The sequence below is a fragment of the Maniola jurtina genome, chromosome 4 (assembly GCF_905333055.1).
Source record: "Maniola jurtina chromosome 4, ilManJurt1.1, whole genome shotgun sequence".
NCBI lineage: Eukaryota > Metazoa > Arthropoda > Insecta > Lepidoptera > Nymphalidae > Maniola > Maniola jurtina.
In genome coordinates, this window is record NC_060032.1 from 12,917,797 (window position 1) to 12,945,360 (window position 27,564).

Sequence of the window (27,564 nt, forward strand, 5' to 3'; positions counted from 1 at the left end):
TTTCTTCTTCAGAGGTCATCCCAAATGCGGGCAAAGGCCTCCCCCCTTTTCTTCCAGTAATCTCTGTTCGCTACCAGGCGCGTCCAGAGCACTCCAAGGCCGTCGAACTCCTCCAGCTCTGCGCGCCACCGCGTGCGGGGCCTGCCACGGGATAACATAACTAGTATCATAATAATTTTTCTCTCATGTGATTAATTTGAACAATACAGATTAGATGTTTACTATTGTATAAGTTTTTGAGACTATCTCTTGACCTAACATTCTATACGAACATACGAATAGGTTTGACAACCCCTGTGCTAGTAAACACTGTATTACAGTGGGTTGACTTCTCCCGTTCCTAAGAACTTAATTTAAATGTGTTAATATGGTGCGCTGATGGTCGGACATGCAAAACCGTACCAATACAACAGCGTTATAATCAAACATAGTGTACCAATAAAAATAAAAAGTCTTAATAATATATTTTAATGGAGGGTAGGTAGTGATTGTAGTTACGTACACGCGGCATTGTTGTGAGGTATAATTTGATGTTGTTCGTTGCTTCTAATCTACTAGGTACTAAAATTTCCGTATTCGTGGTACAATAGCAGGATTATATTGTTAGCATAATAGTTGATAATCCTACAACAACACAATACGGAAGATACAGTAACACAGATAATAATATTATAAAATACTAAATAATACCCGCGACTTCGTCCGCGTGGACTATAATCAATTAGTAATTACTAATTATAGTATTTGTACTGATAAAAAATTTATTTATTCGAGTTTAAAAACAGCCTAGCCATCCTAGACAGTAAAGAACAAAATTCCCGTAGATACTGGCTTTTAAAGTAATCTGCGTAGGTACTAAACAAAATTACTTAGTTAAGTGAAATGAGCCTGTTCTTTAATCCTTCTTACGTAGCCCCAACTTTTGCATTTTAATTTGTCCCAAGTGCCCTCTACCTCTACGGCAGTCTACGAGATAAACAGATTCAAGTCGTGTAAACAAAGCTTAACAAAGACCATTAAATTCTAGCCAAAGTTGTAATAACTCAAAATTTAAAAAACCTCCGACACAAAAACCTACTATAAGAAAATTAGAAAAGAGAAATTAGAATAACTTTCAAACGGCTGAACCGATTTTCTTCGATTATAGCTAAGAACACTCTCGATCAAGCAACCCTTCAAACAAAAAAAAAACTAAATTAAAATCGGTTCATTCGTTTAGGAGCTACGATGCCACAGACAGATACACAGATACACACGTCAAACTTATAACACCCCTCTTTTTGGGTCGGGGGTTAGAAATGACGTCCTGGGTAGACACAAATTGCGTCAGAGTTGCCAAAGTTTGCATGTCCATTAGGCATTTACGGTACTTTGGAGTTTAGAGACATGGTATTTTTAGGCTTATTCTACAAGTCTTATGCAAAAGAGAGCGTCCTATTTTAGCTCAACTCAGTGAACGTAAGATGAAATGTTGACGATTTATAAGGATGGAAATTCGTCGACGTCTACCGGTGGTAAAAAGGTGAACGACAAGATCGAAAAGTTTCTGAGCACTCTCTCCTAAATATATCCTCTATCGGTCTACCATCTATTGGTTCATCGAACTTCGAACTCCACTGATTGCCTATTCGCGAACGAATTCAAGTGAAAAAGTTTTGAAAACTGATCGTTTGCTGACAGTACAAGTTGCCTGAGGCTATAAAGATAGTGGACACAATATAAAATGAAATTGCTTTCACAGTAAATAAGTAGATAAAATAAATAAAACGTTGAAAGGATTTTTATAATGTCAAAAGCTAACTTAGACACCGTTTTTAATCCAATTTTAATCCGACAACAGTCAACAAGCTTGCAATATCTAAAGACAAAATCTATGGTATATGCCATATGACCACATGACCTCTTTGCCTTTAATGACGTTTTTCCAGCTCTGCCGCTTCTGGGCCGCATGATATTATTATGTAAATGGGAGAGTCAAGTGCTTCTTTCACAAGTTTGCTCATAACGTCTCGTTCAAGTGGCCTCTTTTCTTCGATCTTCGTATGAACGATGGGCTTTTCTATATTGGGCCCGGTATTCTGTGGTGACCGAAGTAATTAAGTATTTTCTACAGATAGCGACAGCTTCTGAAAATTATTTTTAATCCATTGAAGGTTTCCTACAAAAAAAAGTTTTAACATTACACAGCCAAGCAGTAATGTAGAACCGACCAATGTCACTGGCATTCAGTGATGAAACTGTGTTCACTTCATTGAGCGAATCACCCCGCAGATTCGATTTCTCTACATAAACTTCATTTGTTGGTAAATTTGCTGCCTCTAATGTTCAGTTCTTGTAATTTGAAGAGAGGCTGACGGGTGCTGAGACTGATTAAGCTGCTGTCATGTTGTTAACAAGGTTTAATGCGTGAGCTCGTAATTTGATTTGTGGATGAAGCGAGTGCACTAACTGGAGACGGGTTAAATGATTAACACCACCATATATCTATGCTAAGTACCACAGGCATTACTTAGTAATAATTCGCAGTACCTAATAATTCTCACATAATGTTCTGTGACCAAGTCAGAAATGAGGAGATCTATAGGAGAACCAGAGTAACTGACATAGCTCAAAGGGTCGCGAAGCTGAAATTGCAATGGGCGAGGGAGTAGACGTTGGGGTCCCAAGATCGCGACTTTATACCGGAAAGCGCAGCGTTAACAGACCCTTCCACTAGGTGAATGGACTACTTAGTTGCAGGGAGACCCTGGAATCAGGCGAGGCAAGACCGTGACGAGTGGAAGTCCCTACAACAGACGTCTATGTCCAGCATTGGACCTCTATGGGTTGACATGATGCTGAAGACATTATAGTGCAAACATGTGTGCGCAAATACAAGTGTACTATCAATTCCCTCACTCTCATAGTCCTAGTGGATGGTAAGCCATGATTGCAGAGTACAGGCTTCACCAAACACCAAAGGCTTTACGAGTTTTACGTCTCGGCACGGGATGTCATCGCCACCATCCCTATTCCCTACTCCTAAACCCCAGGATGTTACCTACTTAGAAATTCTTGACAAAAACCCACTAACTTTCAGTCCCGACGACCTCATGAACAGCAACTGAATAAGCTAACCTCTAGAGTCTAGGCTCTAGACGAACGAGGCAGTTAATTCGCAGTGAGGATACGTAAGAACCACAAGAACGAAATTGGAAATTCGATCTTTGAAAAAAAATCATTCAGAAACCAACCTCACACCCTCAATATATTTACGGCTAAGAACATATGTTTAGATTATATTCTAGCCTAGTGAATCCGTGGCGAATTGGCTAGTAAAATTTTATATAATTCTGGTAAGGTATTCCTACTCATATTTCAAAAGTAATATTATTAGAACAACTTTTCAAAAATTAATACATTATAGCAGACCTTTTGGACGCCCACATACACATTCATACTGAAATTATTATCATCCTTACATGTCCTACAATAAGGACGAGAGTTATTTTCTGTCCACCATTTATTTCTACGTGACAACTGACTTTGATATCATAGAAATGTGGACTTTAACTTGGGGTAATAAAGTTTAAATTTAATCAACAACGTTTACTCTTTGGTCGAGGAAAGTTTGTTCAGACAACTCCTGTGGGGAAATTACGATGTTGGGTTAGTTATGCCGGCGACACCACAGAAACTTAGTTTAATGTTTTGAATGTAGGTGTGGTTTTGTTCTTCGAATCAAACTTTATCGTCAAGTATATGGGAAATGAAAATGTTTATGTACAAAACATTAATTTTCCTACAGAAATTGGTATTTTGGACTGTGTTTATCATCAGTCAAAAGTTTTCTTCTTTATCGTAATTTTAGCACCGTTGTCAACCGATGGTCGTCCACTTATGAACATAGGTCTAGGTTTTAAAGACCTATGTTCATTTATAACACCCTCGACAAGTGAAGCTTACAGTAACTAGATAAGAGCTGATAACTTTCAAACGGCTGAACCGATTTTCTTGGATTATAGCTAAGAACACTCTCGATCAAACCACCTTTCAAACAAAAATACTAAAATCGGTTCATTAGTTTAGGAGCTACGATGTCACAGACAGATACACAGATACACACGTCAAACTTATAACACCCCTCTTTTTGGGTCGGGGGTTAATAAGTACGGACTTCCAGCTCTGGTTCTGGGTCGGCTCCCTAATGACGTCCTGATGGCCCTATAGATCGTTTCAACGAATAGTTCCTATGGCGTTATGTTGGCTCCCCTGTCTGTCTAAGTCATTGGCACCATATTGGCATGAGAAGACGCAGATTTTGTTTGTTTTTATTTGATTTTCATTTCATTCATACATGAAAATCAAATGAAAATAAACAAAATCTGCGTTTTCTCATGCCAATATGGTGCCAATGACTTGGAGAGACAGGGGAGCCAACATAACGCCATAGGAACTATTCGTTGAAACGATTTATAATGACTTCCTTTTGACGACGTCTTTCCACCTGGGTGAAGAGACTGTCAACGCAGCGCTTGCCATTGCGAGGTCGCCATTCCAGCATTGTGGGACCTCAATGTGTATCGGTTCTTCGAAATAGTCTTTCAGCTGTTGCAACTTCAGCTTCGCAAGCCGTTGGCTATTTTGGTCACCGAGGTTCTCCTACGGATCTCTCATTTCTGATTTAATCATCCATGATGGTTCTACAAACATACCTACATTACGTAAGTGTAATGTATGTTGGTAGAACCATAGTGGTCTAGACTCTAGAACCAGGCCCTTACTTGGAGGACAGGCAACATCAAAGGAGTCGCAGGGAGCTGCTGGATTAAGGCGCGCAATACCTTGGCTTGTGGAAGTACAAGAGATTTTGTCCAACAGTGGACGTCTATCGGATCGGATGATGATGATCGTGATCGTAATAATTTTATTTGCTCGAGATTGGCAAAAATAGAGACAGAGTTATAGAATAGAGGTTTTTCTCCTCAATTTTATATCCTATTCTGTAACTTCCTCGCTGGATTATTCATTTGAGTGAGGTTTGAGTTTAGAGGCCACCCAGGTAGCCAAATCATCAATAATCTCTTGAATTCTATTATGAAATAGTCTATAGGCAATTTGTATGATATGCGCTCTTTTTTGGTAATCAATCATTATGTGTTTTGCATACATACACTGCGTATTATTTCATCGTGTCATGGACCTGTTTAAATTTATTATTCATAGGTATGTACTTAGAGAGTAGTGTACGCCTTGATAGGTATCACGAAGAAATATTAATGTTAGTACATAAATGATATCTTTAATTTTTTTTTTAAACTTGTAAAAACAAGCATTTACTACTATGTCAAGACAAATCCAAAGACCTCAAACCTGCCTCAAACATGAGAGTTGCTATGACCACCTCGTGGCCCCATCATGAGTCCAGGTACCATGGAGTTCCATAATATTTCATCGAATTAATCGGAATCTATATCATAAAAGGAAAAACTCACTGACTGACTGTCTGATCTATCAACGCCCAGCTCAAACCACTGGACTTACCTATAAAACCCTTTGTTGATATATTTTCAGTAATTTTTTTTAAACAATTAAAGCTTTATTAAATATTACATTGTAAGGGTCAAAAGGCATTAAACAGCTCATAAAGGGATTGGTAGCATTTATCAGTACAAAGTAGGTAGACTTTATAGCTTTTATATTGCTATTTTGTGGTTACTAAAGCTCTTATTCAGAGACATTTGTCTACTTAATGAACTGTAAGAACTACTCGTAACTAAAACTATTTACCTACTAAGTGCGTAGGTAAGTGTTTCGTGCTTCACAGGGCTCTCTCCGTCACTCGCTTCATACAATCGTAGTTCCAATTTCATTTGAATATTAAGCAACCAAAGTCCATGAAATTTTGCAGACATATTCTAGAAACTAATAATATCTGTATCTGTGGTGTTTTAGATTTTTCTAAAAATATGTAGTTTTAAAATTACAGGGGCTCAAAGATTTGTATGTAAATTTTTAAGACCGCGTAACTTTGAAACCGAATATTTTAACAGAAATCTGGAAAACCACAGACATAGATATTAGTTTCTAGAATATGTCTGCAAAATTTCATGGACTTTGGTTGCTTAATATTCAAATGAAATTGGAACTACCTTGTATGTAGCGAGTGACGGAGAGACCCCTCTTCAGGCTGTAACTATAAAGTGGTCGCAAATCGCAATGTATTTTGCTATGTCTTACAGCTAGAAGCTTCGTCTTACAGCTATAGATCATTTAGACCTCGGAAATGTGTGGTTCTGCGAATAGGTACCTACTGATATTTTATTTGTGTATAGAGTCAGATACCGTTACTGAAATATTAGGCCGAAATTAATAATAATAATTAATTAATCTATCTGTAGTCTGGGTACCAACTACCTACCAACGTTGTTATTTGGCCAAAAAAAATATGACTTTTGACGAATAATAACAACGTTGCTGAGTAAATTACTTAATAGATTATTCATTATGTCGGCCAAAATCAGGATGACGTGGTAAGAGCTTTTTGGACAATGTAAACCCAAAAACGTAAGATAATCATTTGAAAAAGCACTTATGGTATTAATTTGATTACATCGTCGATAAAAAAGACGTAAAAAAATTTGATTACAAAACTTGCTGGTAACATAAAAAAATACATTTTTATCAATTTAAAAATACATAATTAAATACCAAAACTGGAATTATTATATTATACTGTACTAGGTAGTACCATGACAGACTTCAAACCGCGGTCCTCATATTTTGCAAATGAAATTCCTCTTGCGGTATACCGTATCGAAAAGATCGGATCCGAAAATCAAAGACAATAGAGTCCATTACAAAGGTTATGAGGGTTTTGATTAAAATAAAATACAAGTTAAGTTAAGGAAGTTTCAAGAGAAACTAATAAAAACGTTATTAACCGAGTTATAGCAAAGATCAAAACGCAATTTCTAACGTCCCAGATACGAGAAATCCAAAGGAAGAACTAAAATCCAAGCGAAGCGATTTACGACTCTCCATTTTTATGATCAGTGGATATTTATTTACAAAGGAATTTTATAAAATAAACTAAACTAAACTAAATAAGATGGTTTAACGTAAATTGGGCACTAAAAGACAAATGGTCATAAAACGGTTTGGCCCCGGACCGAGGTCAGGGCAGAAAATCTAGGTTACAGTTACACCAATGCTAGACCGCGATAAAATAGTATGACGGCACTAAAACTATTGCTAGTAAAATTCCTTGAAACCTGGTAGGATGTTAGTTTGGAAAGTTCCGACAATATTGGTGTTGATATTTTGTAGAAGGTACCTATTTATTGTGTTGTGATAACCTAGTGGTTAGAATGTCTACCTCCTAATACCTCTTTTACACCAACCCATAGCCAGAACTAACCTCAAACAAATTTTCCACCATATCCAGATTACCAAAAAACTACAATTCCATTAGTAAAGAGGTTGACATCTTCTACAACACACTACTAAAATTCAAAAAACAAATAATAGGATTGTTAAGTTCATAAATTGATTTATATTACATATTACCTACTTATTACCCGTAGTCACTATTCACCTTTTTTCTTTTTCTTTATTAATTATGACTAATTAGTATTTTTATTTTATTTTAAGACATTTTTGTACATTGTAAACTTTTTATTGTTCAATAATTATTATTTTTAAATTCTTTTGGCACAAGTTGTGACACCTAATTAATAAGTTATGTATCTAATAATGTGTGTGTGTGTATTTATAGATTTAAGAATGTATCGATATTATAATTTTCTGGTGTCCTAATAAATAAATAAATAAATAAATAATCGAAGGTCGAGGGTTCGATCCGGGGCACACAGCTCTAACTTTTCGGAGTTGCGTGAGTTTTAAGTAATTAAATTACACTTGTGTTATTTAATTGTGCTATCCTTCGTGTGTGAATCCGATTCGCACTTCCCCGTCCTTTTGTAATGCAAAAGAATATCATTTTCACGGCAACATCCGTCACAAATAAGCGGGGACCTCCGAAAACCGAACAAAGTTCCTAAAAGCATTCCATTACAAAGGACACAAAATGCTTTTATTTACCGTCATCCATCAATATGTCTCTCTACAAATGTCTTGGCTATTTAAAAACACATTTTCTATTGTTGTGTAGTCTAGAAAACTAATAGTAGCTTTCAATCATGTTTTCGTAGACTTGTGAAAGAGTTTTTTTGTTTGTTCTGGTTTTCAAATTATTTTTAACCCCCGACCCAAAAAGAGGGGTGTTATAAGTTTGACATGTGTATCTGTGTATCTGTCTGTGGCATCGTAGCTCCTAAACTAATGAACCGATTTTAATTTAGTTTTTTTTTGTTTGAAAGGTGGCTTGATCGAGAGTGTTCTTAGCTATAATCCAAGAAAATCGGTTCAGACGTTCGAAAGTTATCAGCCCTTTTCTAGTTACTATTGTAACCTTCACTTGTTGGGGGTGCTATAAATTTTTAATTTATACTTGTTTGTCACTGTCACTGGTCAAGTGTAGGCTATCTCCTCTCAAAGTGAGAAAGAATAGTTTACCACGCTACATGGCGACGTGCGGATTGGTAGACTTAGACTTGGTAGGAATAGAAGACCGATATCACCGCAAGTCAGTACCTACTTCCAAATATTCTATTGAATCAAAATAATATATTTCCAGCTACATACCAGCACAACATGGCGGAAATTCAACCCTGCCCATAGTTTGAAAGCCTTAGAATAAAAACCCAGTTGAAAGCATTATAAGTAATCATTTTATGCTTAGATTCTTTTTGTTTGTTTCAGAAAATCGTCTTCGGACCCCGAAATGACTACAGACAGTGCACTCAATTCTCAGCGGTAAGTAGGTACTTACTTATACTCTATCCAATGAGAGAAGTTAGTATAGGGCTCTCTCTGTTACGTAATCCCATACATATGACAAAGACAAAAACTCAGTGGGCGTTAACCATTTTGAATGACCAACCAATCACTAACAAACCTATGTTTTCCACACTAATAAAAAACCTGTTTTCTAAAAACATTTGAAATTCACTTCGAAAACATATACTATACCTACTGTTCGTTTGTGAAAGAAAGCGAGAGAAAATTTAAATATCTCTTTCCGTGAAGAATCGCCCGTGAAAACACTGTGAAGAAAAATAACGTTTTTTCTGGAAATTATTAAAACTAGATGATGTCCGCGACTTCGTCCGCGTGGATTTAGGTTTTTTAAAAATCCCATGGGAACTCTTTAATTTTCCGGAAAAAAAGTAGCCTAGATGCCCTTCCCCGGGATTTAAGCTAACCAAATCGATTAAACTGTTGGCCCATGAAAAGCTAGTAGACAGACAGACGGGCAGGCAGACAGACACACTTTCGAATTTATAATATTGGTATGGATTAGCAACCATGTCCGTCGCTAGTAAGTAAGAATAACAAACCCATCGTAGTCCGACGCGGTCGTTCGATCAGAGCCCCGCGCCATATTGCTACGATCACAAAAATTCGCCTTGTTAAAAGTTCAAAACAAAATACATTTTTGTTCAGCCACAAACATCCTCAATCTGTTAAATTGGAATCTGTTTTTGTCAATGGGACGGACCAGCCGGTTATTAAATTGTTATTTTTAGGGTTCCGTACTGGAAAATACAAGGGTTCAGCCGGCGCAAGACCGTATGGCGCGTGAAAGCCTCTACAAGAGACATATAGTATGTCCAGCTGTGATCGTCTAATCGGTTGATAAAATGAATACACTATTACCTGAATTCATCGTCCATTCCTCAATGCTTGAAGACAAAAGTCTTTAACTAGTGTGTCCTTCCCGTCCTCACCTATGGTACGGAAACGTGGACAAACAGGGCCTTCTCCACAAATTCAAGGTTGCTCAGTGAGCTATGGAGAGGGCTATGTTAGGAGATTCCCTGAGGGATAAGACCCGAAATGAGGAGATCCGTAGGAGAACCAAGGTCACTGAAAAAACCCCAAACTATTAGCAAGCTGAAGTGGCAGTGGGCATGCCATGTCTATCGTAGATGCGATGGCCGTTGGAGCCGGAAAGTCCTTGAGTGAAGACCGCGAGTGGAGCGTAGTGTGGGACGCCCTCCAGCACGATGGATTTACGATATAAAGCGGCTGGCGGGAAGTGCTGGATAAGGAAGGCTGAGGGCCGGGTGTAGTGGCGCTCTTAGGGGAAGGCCTATGTCCAACAGTGGACGTCCACAGATTGATAATGATGATGATGATTACCTAAATGCGTAAAATATTTCAATTGTTCACAGGGTATTCAAGAAGTCATCGCCGAACAACAAGCTGACACTATATCTTGCATCTCGAGATCTCGTGGTGGAAAATGGCTGCATTGACAAGATCCAGGGAGTCCTGCACGTGGACGCCGAGAGCTTGGAGAATAAGAAGCTGTTTGGACAAGTTACCTTGACATTTAGGTAAATTCCATATTATATCCCAAGAATACGTCTTTTACCAGTTAGATTAACGGAAAGGGGGAAAAAACTTCTACTAAAAGAACTAGCAAGAAACTTAATAGGTTACTCTTTTCAAAAGCCTATAGGTATGTTACAGTATGTGACCCATTTCAATGTAAAAAATAATTTTACTGTCTTGGACCCGAACAGACATACAGACAGACGGACAGCAAAGTAATTAGGGTAAGTAAAGGTTCCGTTTCTTTCATTATTCGACACAAGAACGGACTTTAAAAAGGATGACATAAAGTAAATAAATTCGACGCAAAACAAATAGAATATAAATAAGCCTTTGAATAAGCTTTCAAACGAGGCAAGCCTATATATTTTGTTATTTGGTATACAGAAAAACTGTTGGAACTTTATAAAAATAAAACAAAGCAAAAAATGAAAGCTATGAGAAACACAAAGATTCAAAACTCGTTCCTTTGGTTAGGAACAGACGGGTAATGCAAATGCAAAAATTATATTTCTTGAGAGGAGTAGGTAGGTAGTAGTAGGTATTTTTTGACCGTTCGCCATAAAAAAGACTTCCGATTATTTCAATGTGAATCGATCAAATGTAATTAAATTTTGTAGAGACTTACCTACCTATGGACTCCCAAATACTCTCCCCAAAAGTCTCACAAAGCACATTTTCATTCATTTTAAAAGCATAAAAGTACGTGAATGTAAAAGCACATAGCGATTTTCAAAACCAATTCAAAGAGAGCAAATAGCAATTTATAGTTTTTCATTGTTAGCCTACGAATACATTACTTAGGTCGAATGAACCCGGGGTCGAATACAAACAAAATCTTTATTCGTTTCTATTGTTTAGACTGAATCTAGGGACTCATATTTTTCATTCTTATGACCTTTGAATACAATCTCACCTAATGGTTAACGGTCACAAATGTAAGCGGCCAGCTAAGTAACCTATAAACAGCACTATCACGATCAACCCATTTCCGCCCCACTACTGAGTACGGGTCTAACCCCGATAAAACCCTATTACTACCCGCGAACTGCCGATAGATAGCGATAGATATAGTATAGTGGTATAACCCTTCATTTTGGCTTTGTCTTAGTCGGGTAAAAATTGTTTTTCTGTCGCTCGCCCCAACATAACCAAAACAGTCAAAACACAACCCAAACACAACCCAAACACAACCCAAATACAACCTCATTCGGCAATACGCGTTTTATGCATTTATCCTACGCGTATTTTCGGATACACTTTTTACGCATAATATAATATTATTTTGTGAGAGGATTAGATTGTTTCAACGTTCACATACTGAGTAAAAAACCAGTCAATCGCGAGTCGTACTCGCACACGAAGAGTTCCGCACTGTCATACAAAGAATAAACACTATGTAGACTTCTTAATTTTTTTTTAAATTTGCATGGTAGCCATTTTGAAATTCGCCTTCTTGGATTTTTTATTATTTGTTGTTATAGCGGCAATAGAAATACACTAAATGAAAATTGCATTCATGAGATGCAGTCCGCATCTGAATCGGACTGCATCTCATGAATGCAATTTTCACTGAGCGACAGACGGACGGACAGCGGAGGCTTATTAATAAGGCGCCATTGGCTCATTCGGGTACAAAACCCTGAAAAGGTATTTCACATCATCATCATCATGTTATCATGATCATCCATCGCCGACCCACCACTGAGCACGGATCTCCTCTCAGAATGAGAGGGGTGTAAGCCTTCGGATACGGAACCCTAAAAACAAAATGGCCACGAGTACCCTTAATCCCTTACAGTCCATTTCATGGCCCCGTAAATCGTATTTAATAAACCTACTTGACAACGAGCCCTTTTATTGTTGCAGACTCAATTCTCTACCCTCATAAATAGAATAAAACGATCAGTTAAGTTTCTTGGACTCTATAAACAATCATACGTTACAATACACATTGAAGATAAATAAATACAAGATAAATAATATATTTATTGGGCCCATAGATATGCCTTACGATTTTGTCCGCGTGGGTTTAGGTTTTTAAAAACTCAGTGGGAAGTGGGAACTTTTTATTTTCCGGGATAAAAAGATGCAAGCTATCACTGCTATTAGTTAATCGAAGGGCCTTGGGAAGGTAACAGACAGACAAACAGACACACTTTCACTCTAACAATAGGTATAAGTATTGTTGTAATGCTTACTCACACTTCTTCATAAATCTGAAATGAAAATGCAAATAAGAAATTTCAAAAATACACCCTAGAGCTGCTGCATACCTAATTTATTTTCTAAAGTTAATGAATTGTTATTGTGTTTGGGAGATAAATAGGTATTTGTATCCAGAAAACAAGATTTGTGGAGGGAAAGATATTCTTTTTAGGAGCTCTGGGATGCCAACACTGTAAAATAATGAATTATTTTAAATGCTTTCTGTGAGGAATAAGTTATGGTTCATTTTAAGGATCGTAGAAAAATACTGAACCCTTGCCAGATTGAAAAGATTTAGTACGAACTTGGCGCAAAGGAGGGCATCCAACTTTGAGCTGAATAAATCGCTTATAATAAATACGTCTTGTTTGTTATTTCCCACCTTCCATGGCTGCTAATATGATAAATGTGAAAGTGTGTTCACATGTGAACCGCTAGACTGATCTTGACAAATAAGCACAAAGATTTCTATCCTAGAAAATCAAAGGGTACCAAGGGATTTTTAAAAAACCGAAACCCATACGTTCGTACGTATGGGTTTCGTAGCTCCTAAACTAATGAAGCGATTTTAATTTAGTTTTTTTTGTTTGAAAGGTGAGTTAATCGAGAGTGTTCTTAGCTATAATCCAAGAAAATCGGTTCAGCCGTTTGAAAGTTATCAGCTCTTTTTTAGTTACTGTAACCTTCACTTGTCGGGGGTGTTACAAATTTTTAATTTACATTTGTTCAAACACTATTTTCAAAACCAAGTAAGGCAAAAATTTCTATTTATCCAAATATCTAGTAAAAATTCGCGCGGAAATAAACGCGCAGTTTTTCTCTGATTGAGGACTTTTTCCGCCATATGGTAATAGTTCCAAGTATGGTATGGTTGCCGTTTGGCACCCATACCATTCTCATCGGTACTCTACAGGATGTAATTTTGGAAAGAGTGCCCATAAACTTTTTGCTGCAATAGGTACATCATGCTTTACATCAAGTATAATTGCGGTCAAAAACGTGTCGATGAAGGTGTCAAAAAAATCGACAACGTTGCAACACCAAAGCATAATACAAATTTATTAATACACAGAAATGTACCTGTTTTTAATTAATTATTGTAAACACAATTTTAGTAGGTTTACTGCTCTACAATATCTAATGAGAAATTACTAAATATTCTAATTTTGCCAAGTAATAACAATAAATCTAGCCTACCCAGGCGTGTAATGACTATAATAATTGAAATTCATTAGTGGCAAAATTGCCGCTAATGAATTTCAATTAGCTCGCTCAAAAACCGATACGTGTTTATAAATCAACCATTAAGTTTGCGGTTTATACTTATAGGACCTATAGATGAGTATTGTATTATTTTGTTAGTCATAATAATCTATATAATTTTTATATTTATAACTTGCATTTAGCTGCGACTTCGTTCACGTGATATCCTCCTAATATAAGTAATACAGAAAATATTTCTACGGTCTATGTCCGTTATAGACTTTGAAACCATCCTACCAGATGTGCCCCAAACCGGTTTCATTAGAAAGGCAATAACGCAAAGATGGTTTTGAACCACAAAAAAAAATGCATCAGGCACAATCTTTTTCTACACGCCGGGTACCTATTCGCTAGTATATCATTTCTTAGTCTACTAGCTGATGCCGCGACTTCTTTCACGTGGTTTGTCCTACAATCATATCACTACGGAGCAACGAATCGACGTGATTTTTTGCATGAGTATAGTTAAAAATCTGGAGAGTGACATAGGCTACCTTTTACTCCCGAAATATACAAAGAGTTCCCACGGTTTTTATAAAAAACTTAAATCACGCGGACGAAGTCGCGGGCATCAGCTAGTAATTAAAATAAGGATGTTAACGTTATCAGTATTTTTTTCAATGCGCCTGATGCAGCTGAATATTAATAGTTTATTTTCAGGCAATTTTTTTTTTACACCCATTTCTTAAATATAAAATAAATTAAAATAGAATAGAATACAAGAGTAAAATAAAAATTATTTACGGTTGTTGCCACGATGTACGGCAAGCCAGTACTTCGGTATGCGATTTTCAGGACACTCAGAGCATACCCTGAGGATCTCGTTCTGAGAATTGCGGATGCGGAACCAGAAAGCCGCAACCCGAGATCTAATAATCGCGAAATATTGCGTCACACGCATTTTCAATATTGAAAAATACCTACACTCTTGCTTGCCTTTTGCATGTAGTCTCGAAATAATACTGTATCACATTAAAGCTCAGGTATCATATAAATTACCTACTGAAACTACACGATAAAATAAAATATACGTAGCTCAACCAATGCTTATAGTCCATTCTAGATCCATAAAAGGTTAGGCTCATTTTTCAATGGGCCATTTTATTCGCGCTGAGTCATTCATTCACTACAATCATTGCTCTACCATTCTACCCTCATAAATTGATCAGAATGGTTCGTTAACTTTGCGGACTTCATCTTATTAAGTTATGAAAAAACAAAAGAGAAAAAAAAAAGAAAAACACCACCATTTCAATTTTAGATTAGACAGAGAAAATCATCAGCTTCCCTTTTGCAGTGTTCTTAGAACAGTGTCTAAGCATAATTTCAAGAAAAGCTGTTTTATTTTTTAATATCTTTTAAAGTGTGTGAGGATATAATAAAGATCAAAGTGCGCTTTTCCGATCGAAGCTTTTGACAAAATCGCTCATTGTGACTCACGCGACTGAACGATTATTTAATATATTTAATTGCGTTTGAATTCTTTGTATTTACGCCTCAAAACGAATTAATTAGTATTAATACTACTACTAACAATTACTAATAGGTAATCCATACTTAATATTATAGAAGTGAAAGTGTAAGTAGTATGTGTCTGTACACACACATACTTCGAAAAACAGCCGGCCAAGTGCGAGGCAGACTTGTGCACCGAGGGTTCGGTACTTGGGTATATTTTCCGACATTTTGCACGATAAATCAAAAACTTTTATGTATAAAAATAAATAAAAATCTGTTTTATAATGTACAGGTAAAGCCATTTATTTCATAATATTATGATACCCCACTTGGCATGGTTAACACAATTTTTTTTAATGATGTAACCACAATTCACGATTTTCAGATTTATTCCTTTACTTGTGCTGTAAGAGCTACCTACCTGCCAAATTTCACGATTCGAGCTTAACGGGAAGTACCCTATAGGTTTTCTTGACAGACACGACGGACGAACGGACGGACAGACAGACAGACAACAAAGTGATCCTATGAAGGTTCCGTTTTTCCTTTTGAGGTACGGAACCCTAAAACCGATAGACGACCGATAGACCCCTTATAAAACATATCAAAGTTTAGCTTGTTCTCACTTATCTGTGTTTTGTCCAGGTACGGTCGAGAAGATGAAGAAGTGATGGGTCTCAAATTCTGCAACGAAGCAATCATGAGCCTGGCACAAATATGGCCTGAGCATTGCAACCTTGAGAGGGAGCCCAACACTCCGCTACAGGTAAAAGACTTTTCTAAACAAGTGTAAATTAAAAATTTATAACACCCCCGACAAGTGAAGGTTACAATAACTAGAAAAGAGCTGATAACTTTCAAACGGCTGAACCGATTTTTTTGAATTATAGCTAAGAACACTCTCGATCAAGCCACCTTTCAAACAAAAACAAACTAAATTAAAATCGGTTTATTCGTTTAGGAGCTATGATGTCACAAACAGATACACAGATACACAGGTCAAACTTATGACACTCCTCTTTTAGGGTCGGAGGTTAAAAATGATATGAAATGTTCACATTTCATACCGTGTAGATTTGTTCCCGAACAGTATTACAACTGTCCAGAAAAGTATGTACCTATATCATAAGTTTGAATTTGGAATAATGTTTGTTCCTCACAACTTTCCAGAAAATTACCAAAATTACCTGATAAGTTTGAATTTGAATGATTAATTCATAAAAGAAATACGGTTGTGTTGTCCCTGAAAAGTTTTAATTAATAGACTCGTGCCTTTTTGAATTTACGGGTTTAATTATCTGAAAAACTTTTCGGTTATTTTCACTGTTCAAAAACCGCTCCTGACACATATTCAATTCAAATTCAAAAAAAATATTTCATGTCCTCTTTTTGTTTTTAACCCCCGACCCAAAAAGAGGGGTGTTATAAGTTTGACGTGTGTATCTGTGTATCTGTCTGTGGCATCGTAGCTCCTAAACTAATGAACCGATTTTAATTTAGTTTTTTTTTGTTTGAGAGGTAGTTTGAGAGTATTCTTAGCTATAATCCAAAAAAATCGGTTCAGCCGTTTGAAAGTTATCAGCTCTTTTCTAGTCACTGCAACCTTCACTTTTCGGGGGTGTTATAAATTTTTAATTTACACTTGTTACAGATTTGTAGAAAAGGCAGGCTTATCAACAATGCATTTCTCAATACCCCCATAAATTCCCTTCAATATTTTATTTATTTCATAATCCAGTTTTCTTGTATCGGCAAAACATCCATCATATCGTGAACAGTTCATATCGTCCGTATGCGCAAGCGAGAGGAAAGATAAAAATGATGTATGATCCTCATCCCAAGTTTCTAATGCCGAAGTGTAATGTGCCATAATATTTATTGAATGATTGAAAGCAATCAGAAAAGGGTATTTTCGTTCTGGGTGAGTGTGTTCAACTTAAAGCTCCCTACCAAGGTTATTATACTCTATCCGCTCATATAATATAATACTAAATCCCATGAGAGCTCTTTGATTTGCCGGCATGAAAAGTAGCCACTCCTGATGTTTTTAGCTAAATGCAAAAAATCACGAGGACAAAAGGGGGTCTTTATTGGGGATTTATATATCAAAATGCCGGCCTGTTTTTCTTGAGGTCGGAGGTTCAATCTCGGGCACGCATCTCTAACTTTCCGGAGTTAGGACCGTTTTAAGCAATTAAATATCACTTGCCTGTGCTTTAACAGTGAAGGAAACCTGCATGACTTAGAGTTCTCCATAATGGTCTCACAGAGGTGTGAAGTCTGCCAATCCGCACTAGGCCAGCGTGACAGACTATTGCCTTGTAATTCTGAGAGCAGACCCATGCTCAGTATAGTGCCGGCAAGCAATGGGTTTAATCATGATGATGATCAAAGTAAAAGAAAGCCTCTTTCACAGGATGCTCTTATCAAGAGGCTGGGTGCGAATGCTTTCCCCTTCCATTTGGAGCTCACACCAATAGCGCCACCCAGTGTACAGTTGGTACCAGCGAAGCAGTACCATGGAGCACCTATCGGCACTTCGTATGATGTGCGGGCATATATTGGTAAGGATTCTTATCAGCTTATTTTTATTCAGATACAAGTTAGACCTTGACTACAATCTCACTTGGTGGTAAGTGATGATGCAGTGTAAGATGGAAGCGGGCTAACCTGGAAGGGGTATGGTAGTTTTCATTAAACCCAGACTCCTTTGGTATCTACACGGCATCGTACCGAAACGCTAAATCGCTTAGCGGCACGGATTTGATTTGATTTAACTTGAACTTCCACCTTCACAGTGTCAATTTAGTCGTTTTGCTGCACAAGGAAAATACTCTTTCCACTGGACAAAACGTCTGGGTTTGGTTTCACCAGCTAGCTTCGGCGGAATTTGTAGAAATACGGGAGCTTTATTTATCCCGTATTTATTTTCGCAATTACGGGTTTCTGTATTATCACACGCCCTGAAATACGGGGTAACCCGTATCTGGCAATCCTAATCATTACAGTCCGACAAGGCTCTTTTGCGCGTGGCCAAAATCGGAACTAAAGCCGCCATCTTTAGAAGTTCACTTGTTGATAGTACTGTGTCGACATAAAGCTACAACAGCGCCCTCACTCAAGTGCCAAAAGAGCCTTGTCGGACTGTAGTCAAATTGCGTCTGGCTCTTTGATTAATGAGTGACACGTCTTTATATAGCGGAACGAGCAGACGAGAAGGTGTCTCGTCGCAACACAGTGCGGATGGGCATCAGGGTGCTCCAGGGTCCAGGGAAGGTAGCAACTCTACCGCTGGTGCTGCCACCGAACTCGCCACATCGCTCCTTGAGCGCTTTGGCACATCACAATGTTCTCCGGTAAGTATCACCCCATAATACTAAATTATACCTTTCAGGTATAGAAGGCTCACTCTGAAAGGACGTTTAAGACGGGTCTCTCCGTCACTCGCTCCATACAAACGTAGTTCCAATTTCATTTGAATACTAAGCAACCAAAGTCCATGAAATTTTGCAGACATATTCTAGGAACTAATATCTATGCCTATGGTTTTCCAGATTTCTGTTAAAATATTCGGTTTCAAAGGTACGCGGTCTTAAAAATTCATATACAAATCTTTGAGCCCCTGCAATTTTAAAACTACATATTTTTAGAAAAATCTAAAACACCACAGGCACAGATATTAGTTTCTAGAATATGACGAATTTCTAGAATATATGAATAGAATAATAGACGCAATAAAATGCAATTCAGCTCGCACGGACTAATCAAACGCTTCTTTATCGTGTAAACTCCCAATGTTTTTCTTAACCAAGTGATATTTCATTGCTTAGAACCCATCTGAATAGGTAAGAGAAAGATATTTTAACCACGAGACTACTAATAAAATTGCTCAAAGGAAGTGCAGTAGTGATACAGTTGGTAAATAAATAATTTGTCGTGCGAAAGATTTCTTGAAAAGATTCCTGTATTTCTTGTAAGTACTAAGAAGGATTTGAAATACATGATACGCTATGAATAGCTACAACAGATTTTGAAATCCCTTGTGATTTTCCATTCGATTTATTCATGCCGTTTCAAATGGGTACTCACTGTCTTGGCCTCGTGGATTTGAATTTAGGTGTCTGTTTTATATAGGCAGTGAATATGTCGCAGGGAAATGGCATAAACCGGGATTTGACTATATCCCTCAGGGATATGGCTATACCCCGGTTATAACCCTATGTTAACCCCTACGTTATGTTGGTAGAGTATTTTCAAATGCTGTAATTTTCTCAAACCCTTAATTAAATATTGAAAATTGAGTCTAATTATTCAATTTCAAAATTGTTTATTGTACGTTTAACGGGAAACGCCGTTAAACATCGCGTTGTTGGCCGTTAGTGTGGCCGGGTCGTTAGGGAGTAATGCGGCAAAAATCACAGCAGACTAGGGTTAGTCTTATTTTAACGCTGACGCCAAAGTACCATTTAAAATTCACTTTGAATTGTAAAATAGGTACATACTTATTATACTGTTTAGAGTACGTGCGATCCTTTACTTATGCTTTGAATAAACTTTGCCATGAGATTCAAAGAGGTTTTCAATAGTAAAATAAAAATGTTCAGCTTATTTAAATTTTATAACAGAGTGTAAGAAAACAAGTGACGTTGTAACATTAGATAATATGCAAATAGATATTTGATGATATTTCTAGGTTTTCTTATTTTCTTTTGATTTTGATTGAGAAAATCGAACCCTTGGGCTGCTTTTCCACCAGAGATGTACCTACGCTATGTTAGTTTTTAACCCCCGACCCAAAAAGAGGGGTGTTATAAGTTTGACGTGTGTATCTGTGTGTCTGTGTATCTGTGTATCTGTCTGTGGCATCGTAGCGCCTAAACGAATGAACCGATTCTAATTTAGTTTTTTTTGTTTGAAAGGTGGCTTGATCGAGAGTGTTCTTAGCTATAATCCAAAAAAATTGGTTCAGCCGTTTAAAAGTTATCAGCTCTTTTCTAGTTTTCTTGTAGAAAAGAAGGTTAGATAACCGTTAGGTTCATAATATTATGTCAATTGACAAATGTCAAGCTGGACGATGGACGTTGCCTAGATTAATAATTATTTATTTGAAAATGATGTTTTGGAAAACTCAGACACTTTGGATCGCGGAATAGTCCAAGAAAATCGGTTCAGCCGTTTGAAAGTTATCAGCTCTTTTCTAGTTACTGTAACCTTCACTGGTCGGGGGTGTTGAACATTTTTAATTTACACTTGTGTATGGATGTGTGGTGATATCCACCCATTATCCACCAATCATTTTCATTGCTCCACATAGCATTGGTAGAAACGGGTTCAACGAAGCAGTTGTAGGGTTCCGTACCTCAAAAGGAAAAACCCGTCGAGTGCGTGTCGGGCCTCGCTCTTTTCAGGGTTCCGTTCATAATTATGAACATAATATTTTGGGTGTCTGAAATATTTTCATGGCAACCATGGTTCCCTAGTCTAAGCACAACCGTCACACGAAACAGCATGAAAGTATTTTTTCCTAGCACAGAATACCAAAAGGTAAGACGCACGGGAAATATTATTATTAAATTTGAATATTCACGAGTCTCCAGGATCATGTAAAAGATGTAAAATTGCCGATAAATTACACCATAGCAAGGCACCTGTGATTTATGCTCGCTTTATGACCGTGGTTTATTGCGGATCGTAGTTAACTAACATACCTACTCGTATTTTCATAGTTGTATGAATAATACTAGCCGATGCCCGCGACTTCGCCCGCGTGGATTTATGTTTTTTGAAATCCTGTGGGAACTCTTTGATTTTCCGGGATAAAAAGTAGCCTATGTGCTAATCCAGGATATTATCTATCTCCATTCTAAATTTCAGCCAAATCCGTTCAGTAGTTTTTGCGTGAAGGAGTAACAAACATACACACACACACACACACACACACATACAAACTTTCGCCTTTATAATATTAGTGTGATGTACCTACCAAAGATCATATTGTACGGTCAGTTGGGGGTAGGAACGTGACAATTTTCTTTGAAAATTTCACTTGAACGAAACATATTTTGTTATATAGAAAGATCTTAAAATGAACCAAGGCGTTTTCATAATGAACATAGTGATGCAAAAGTTTGAAAGAAACATAATACAGTTCACTTTAGTAAGTAGTATAGTTTCGTTTCGCTTAGTTTACTTATAAGGTAAACAAATAGATTTTCACTGAAATATGCAGACGCACTACACGCGGCCCATGCGACCTTGTAACGCAAACTGACAATGAAATCTTGATAGTGGGTGAAAAACCTAACTTCAGAAAGTCCAAAGCGCAAATCAGCAGAAAAAAATTACTTCTGAATCGCCGGGTACATCTCGTTGCTTAGCTAAGTACGCGTTTCTCCGAAAGGGTTACCGGGATTTGTTTATTTTTTAAGCGAACTAATGAAAATAAACCTGTCGTACGAGCGACAACGAGGTAGCATCGGTTGTGTTTCTTAAGCAAACAAACACACTAGTCTACGATGGTCTACGGTCTATGGTCTATGTTTGGATGTCCAACAATCACCATAAAGATAGGCTAATTACAAAATTGGGTGATAGAGTCACCCTAAAACGGTGATAAAGTAACTAGGTAGGTAACAGACGGGTTTGAGTTCTAAAGAACCTCTAAAGTAGGTCTACTTGAAATAAATATACATCTTATTTTCTTCATTTAATTAATCTGCCACCCAATTTCTGAGCCGTCTGTACGTTTCTAGAAAAAAATATAATAACTATTCAACAATTTCTTAGCCCGACATTTTAACCTCTACAAAAGACAGGACATTCTATAAATAATACCTACTCACTCAACGCTCTTATAAAGCTTTTAAAGATTCATCACAACTCAGCAAGCTAAGTATAAAGGATGCCTCGAAGGCTGAAGGCTCGAGAGATCGTTTTACTGTAGCGCCTTTTTGATTCCGATAAGAGTTGATTGAGAGTCAATAGCTGTGCTTATCAGATGTCCCCTTATTTTCTGCGACGGAATGTAAAAGCTGCTGCAGTAGGCTTTTGTATGTTAATTTTGGCTTAATCCGACAAAACAAAACCATAGCGGACTTAGCTACGTTTAGTGTAAAAACTGTCAATAGTTTTGAGGTTGGGCTCACCGTTAAGTGGAGTGTAAACCTATTAATATCAACGTGTTAATTTGGTAGTCTCAAATGCTTGATTTTAAACAACTCGTAAAGTTTTCTTACTTGCAAACATAACATTCGCTATAAAAGAAAATTTCAGTAGGCTTTTGTATGTTAATTTTGGCTTAATCCGACAAAACAAAACCATAGCGGACTTAGCTACGAAATTAAGTGTAAAAATTATCAATAGTTTTGAGGTTGGGCTCACCGTTAAGTGGCCCATAAGTCACGTAGTAAACCTATGAATATCAACGTATTAATTTGATAGTCTCAAATGCTTGATTTAAACAACTCATAAAGTTTTCTTACTTGCAAACATAATATTCGCTATAAAAGAAAATTTCATAGCCATAGAATTGCGTCTAAAAATTGACAATATACCTACTAGCCAGCAAGCATCCAAGAGAAGATATAGTAGGTACATGGCCCATACATAACAATTAATATAAACAACCTAATCTATATGGGGTTACAACCCCAATGTCCCATGTTGCGCATTTAACCATACATAATTTACATTATCCTACTTCGGTGAGTATTGTATGCGCGTGGCTTAAGTTATAAGATTTAAAAAATTCAATTTTTTATCAGCGTAAAGCCAGTAAATCATTTATTGTGCTCTTTTAACGCTACGCGTGTTAATCACTACCTACTAAGTATACTAAAATGCGAAGATGTGTTCATTTGTCGATTCAGCAGGGCGATTCAGAACACTTCGATTACACTGTGTTACAAAGTACCGTCAGATGTATTCGCTTACTAGCTGATGCCCGCGACTTCATTCGCGTGGATGTAGGTTTTTTATAAATCCCGTGAGAACTCTTTGATTTTTCCGGGATAAAATAGCCTATGTGCTAATCCAAGGTATAATCTATCATTATTCTAAATTTCAGCCCAATCCGTCCAGTAGTTTTGCGTGAAGAAGTAACAAACATACACACACACACACACACACACACACACACACACACACACACACACACACACACACATATATACATACATACACACAAACTTTCGCCTTTATAATATTAGTGTGAAGTGTGATAGTGTGATTAGTGTGATGTGATAACTACGAGACTACGAGTATAATGCGATAACAACGGTTGAGACTTGAGGTAAAAATAGATAGAGTAAATACCCGGAGAACAATAGAGTTTAAAGACCGGCCGCCATTTTCGAAGCACGTTTGTAGGTTTAAACTCCATGCCAATAGATTTTACGCAGTCTGTGTCGCTACTCGCTATGCATATTGTGTCACACACAAGTGTACGAATTTGTCTTCACCTTTCAAAATACAAAACCAAAAAATATTATAAAACTCCAGCTAGGCAAAACTCTACCTGGAGCCTTGTAATGTTTTTGATTTGAAGATAAAAAGAATTTTATATATTTTCCGCTGGTCACTTAACACTTAAGCCAAGTAGGTATGTTTCTAAATATATTTGGGTCAATTCTTAGCCACGGGTACTTAACCAACACAAAAACACGTCTACTTAAGAACTTGACGGACATTATTGGGTACTTTTTCGGTTGTGAAGAAAATGTTTGCTACGGAAATCCGCCACTGAAAATCGATGAACGAAGAAGTGAAATTGAATTTTTCTATAAATACTGCTCCTATTTGTGTAGTCTTTTTTATGCTAACATCTATAAATTATTAGCTTTTGTTCGCGGCTTCGTCCATAATAATTTAAAGCTTGTAAAATTCGGAAAAGTGTCTATAAATGGAGTTATAATACCTATTAGTGTTTTTTTTTCAAATCGGATGAATAGTTTTGGAGATTACCTCCTACATCGGCTACATCCTTTACAAAATTGACCTATATCTAGTTACATCATTGTTTTGTATTTGACTATAAAACATGCTAGTTACTTTATTGTTCTAACCAGCGGATGCTGTATTCTATTAATAGTTCATACAGGATGTTTATCAAGACAGTATCGTCTGAGATAATAAAACTACGTTCGTAAAAATAATCTAGTTGTAACATAAAATTAGCCCTGAAAAATGAAAACCAAATGGAATTAAATTGATAAACTTTTAAGGGTCCTATGCTTCTAACCTTAACTTTATTGTTAGTGCCTCACCACCTAGGTATATAATAGTTGTCAAATAAATCTCTCACTATACATTTGTCTTATTTATAAAGCGAGAGCCAGGGAGGCCCAGACCTTTGTTATTTTATAAAAGCTGAAAGTTTCTTTGCGTATAGTCCCCAATGGGAAGAACGATCAGTGACTAGCTATGAAGTTTGGATATAAAGTGTAATTTTTTATGTTTTCTTCGAAATAGTATTTATTAGAAATCACTAATGCATTGCCAACAGTTCCAGCGGGGTCTAAAAGAGACCTATATCCACGCGAACGAAGTCGCGGGCGTCATTTAGTTTTTGATAGCTTTGTATTTTGACTTCGTTTTTTTTATCTAGCTCGTTAAAATCGACCCGAAAATACCAAAACACAAAGTCTTTGGCAATCATCAGATACTTAACGCTGGCCATTACGTAAAAAAGAAAAAATAGGGCAATGCATGGTACTGGTATCCTGTTGACATTGGCAGTTGGCACCACGGCTTTTAGAAAAGTAAATGTTTCGCCATAGAAATGTATATAACTACCTATTTACTAAAAAACGCTCTTCAGTAGTAGGTACTATGACAACATATTATTTTAATTTTATATTTAGAGAACTTTGATGTCGACCAGGGTTTTCAGAGCTCTCAGGTGGTAAATGAAGACTGTACTTGGTCAGCCAGGTGGACTATGGCCTAAACTGTTCTATTTTAAGAGAAGACACTGGCCCGATAATGGGCCAGTTGGGTTGAAATGTGGTCATATTTGTACAAGTCTAACTCCCTGAATTCAAAAAATTTATGTTCGACAATGTTAGGGCATTATCTCAGTGGGACACCAGTGGTGTCCTAGTGTGATAAAGTATTTAGGCTCACCAAACTGCTCCAAAGGAATGGCTCGTTCCCACTATGTCGTCACCGTAATTTATCGTTGTATCGTTGTTGACGTCGGGCGAGTTTCCATCCTTATGTCGTCGACATCCCATCTACATGCACAAAACGTTTTGCGTCTTCATTCCTCATACGCATGGCTAAGGTTTGGAATACTCTTCCGCGATCTGTGTTTCCTTCCAATTACAATTCGGGTATCTTTAAAACAAGAGTGAATAGGCACCTTCTAGGTAAACGCGTCCCATCTTAGACCACATCATCACTTTCCATCAGGTGTGATTGTGGTCGACAGAGTGGGAACGCGGCCCAACCTTTCAGATAGATAGATAGATAGATAGATAGATAGAAAGTCTTTATTGCACACAAAAAACACATGTAAAGAAATACAAAACAGAAAGAAGAAAAAACAATCGTGTGCAAAGGCGGCCTTATTGCTTAGAGCAATCTCTACCAGGCAACCTTTCAGGTAGGTATATAGGCTGTATGGTTATGTAGTTTCTCGTAAACAAGCAGGTTTAAATACCTAGTCTCAAGCAAAATCCTGTAAACAAATCGCGAGTACAACGGTGTACAAACAAAATCCTTAAACTAATTAAAATCAACACCAACCTAGGTAAACAATTAAAATTCCCTTGTTTTTGCTTTCGACCGCTTGATTATTTTCCGGAACACCTCTTATTTAGGAACATCAGTTATTGAAAAGACGGACGCGACTCGGACTGTAGTAATAAAATGAGTCCTGTTTATTATAGCGGTAATTTATGGGGTTAGAATTCATTATTAAAGAGCATAATTAAATAAAAATCATGATTTTTCTTTATTTTCACATAAATCGCACTGTACAGTAGGTGAACAATAATGTCACAAGGCGATAAATGACAAATATTTTTAAATTTTTTGACATAAAAATAAAGTAATTTCTGCGGAAAAATATTTTTAGCAGCATTTTAGTTACGTAAAGAATGGTCGAGACACTTTTCATAAAGTAGTCCAAGAGCCTATTCCAAAATTAAAACTGTAGGACTAATCAGATTCCAACGTAGCAGAGAGTAACCACTACGCAACGGAGGTTGAACGGTACGGTACGGTACCGGTTTAGTAACGGTAGTGTTACAAAACTGAGTATTTTTTGCAGTTAAGAGGGGTCTCTCCGTCACTCGCTTCATACAAATGTAGTTCCAATTTAATTTGAATATTAAGCAACCAAAGTCCACGAAATTTTGCAGACATATTCTAGAAACTAATATCTATGTTTGTGGTTTTCCAGATTTCTGTTAAAATATTCAATTTCAAAGTTACGCGGTCTTAAAAATTTACATAAAAATCTTTGAGCCCCTGTAATTTTAAAACTACATATTTTTAGAAAATCTAAAACACCACAGACACAGATATTAGTTTCTAGAATATGTCTTCAAAATTTCATGGACTTTGGTTGCTTAATATTCAAATGAAATTGGAACTACGATTGTATAAGCGAGTGACGGAGAGAGCCCTGCTAACCGCTTTTCAGAGAAAGGACGGTGGAATTTCTAAACAGCGAAAATCAATAGAATAAACAATATTTTTTTATTGCAGGCTGAAAAATAAAGCCAAATTGGAGGCAGACGAGAATTGCCGCGCTAAAGGGGAGGAAATTGGTAAGTGATTTTTCCTTATTATTTTTTACGCCCATGTTGGCTCATTTAATCGGATATTAGGTTGGGTACAAAATGATTGCTTGGTGACGCGCGACATGTTATTTTTGTTATTCTGCGAACTGTTCAAAGCAAAGCTGCTATGTATTCTGTTGGGTCGTTGTATTTGAACCTTGTCTTTTATTTTCTAATGAATAATTGATTACAAATGGGTTATAGGAATGTATAGCTAGGTCTTAGTACGACGAAGTCTACGAACGCACGGAATGCTGAATTGGGTAATAGAAGTGGTATCTTATGTCTTTGACACCTGAACAACGTATTGCTAAAGCGACACACAGGTTATACTTGACTTGATGTGTATAGAAATAATTTAAAAGCACATAATATCTCTAGGACCCAAAGCAACGTTAGTTAGTAGTGA

General features: G+C 37.0%; 1 protein-coding gene across 2 annotated transcripts in view; it reads left to right on the forward strand.

The window, feature by feature from the left end:
• Positions 1-27,564, forward strand: part of LOC123881302 (arrestin homolog) — a 91,712-nt gene that overhangs the window by 19,234 nt on the left and 44,914 nt on the right. For both annotated transcript variants that reach the window (XM_045930011.1, XM_045930012.1), the window contains exons 2-7: positions 8,803-8,856; positions 10,278-10,442; positions 16,015-16,135; positions 17,786-17,933; positions 18,569-18,725; positions 27,082-27,143. In XM_045930011.1, the coding sequence (XP_045785967.1) occupies positions 8,825-8,856; positions 10,278-10,442; positions 16,015-16,135; positions 17,786-17,933; positions 18,569-18,725; positions 27,082-27,143 (685 nt within the window). In that variant the 5' untranslated portion in view covers positions 8,803-8,824. The remainder of the gene's footprint in view (positions 1-8,802; positions 8,857-10,277; positions 10,443-16,014; positions 16,136-17,785; positions 17,934-18,568; positions 18,726-27,081; positions 27,144-27,564) is intronic.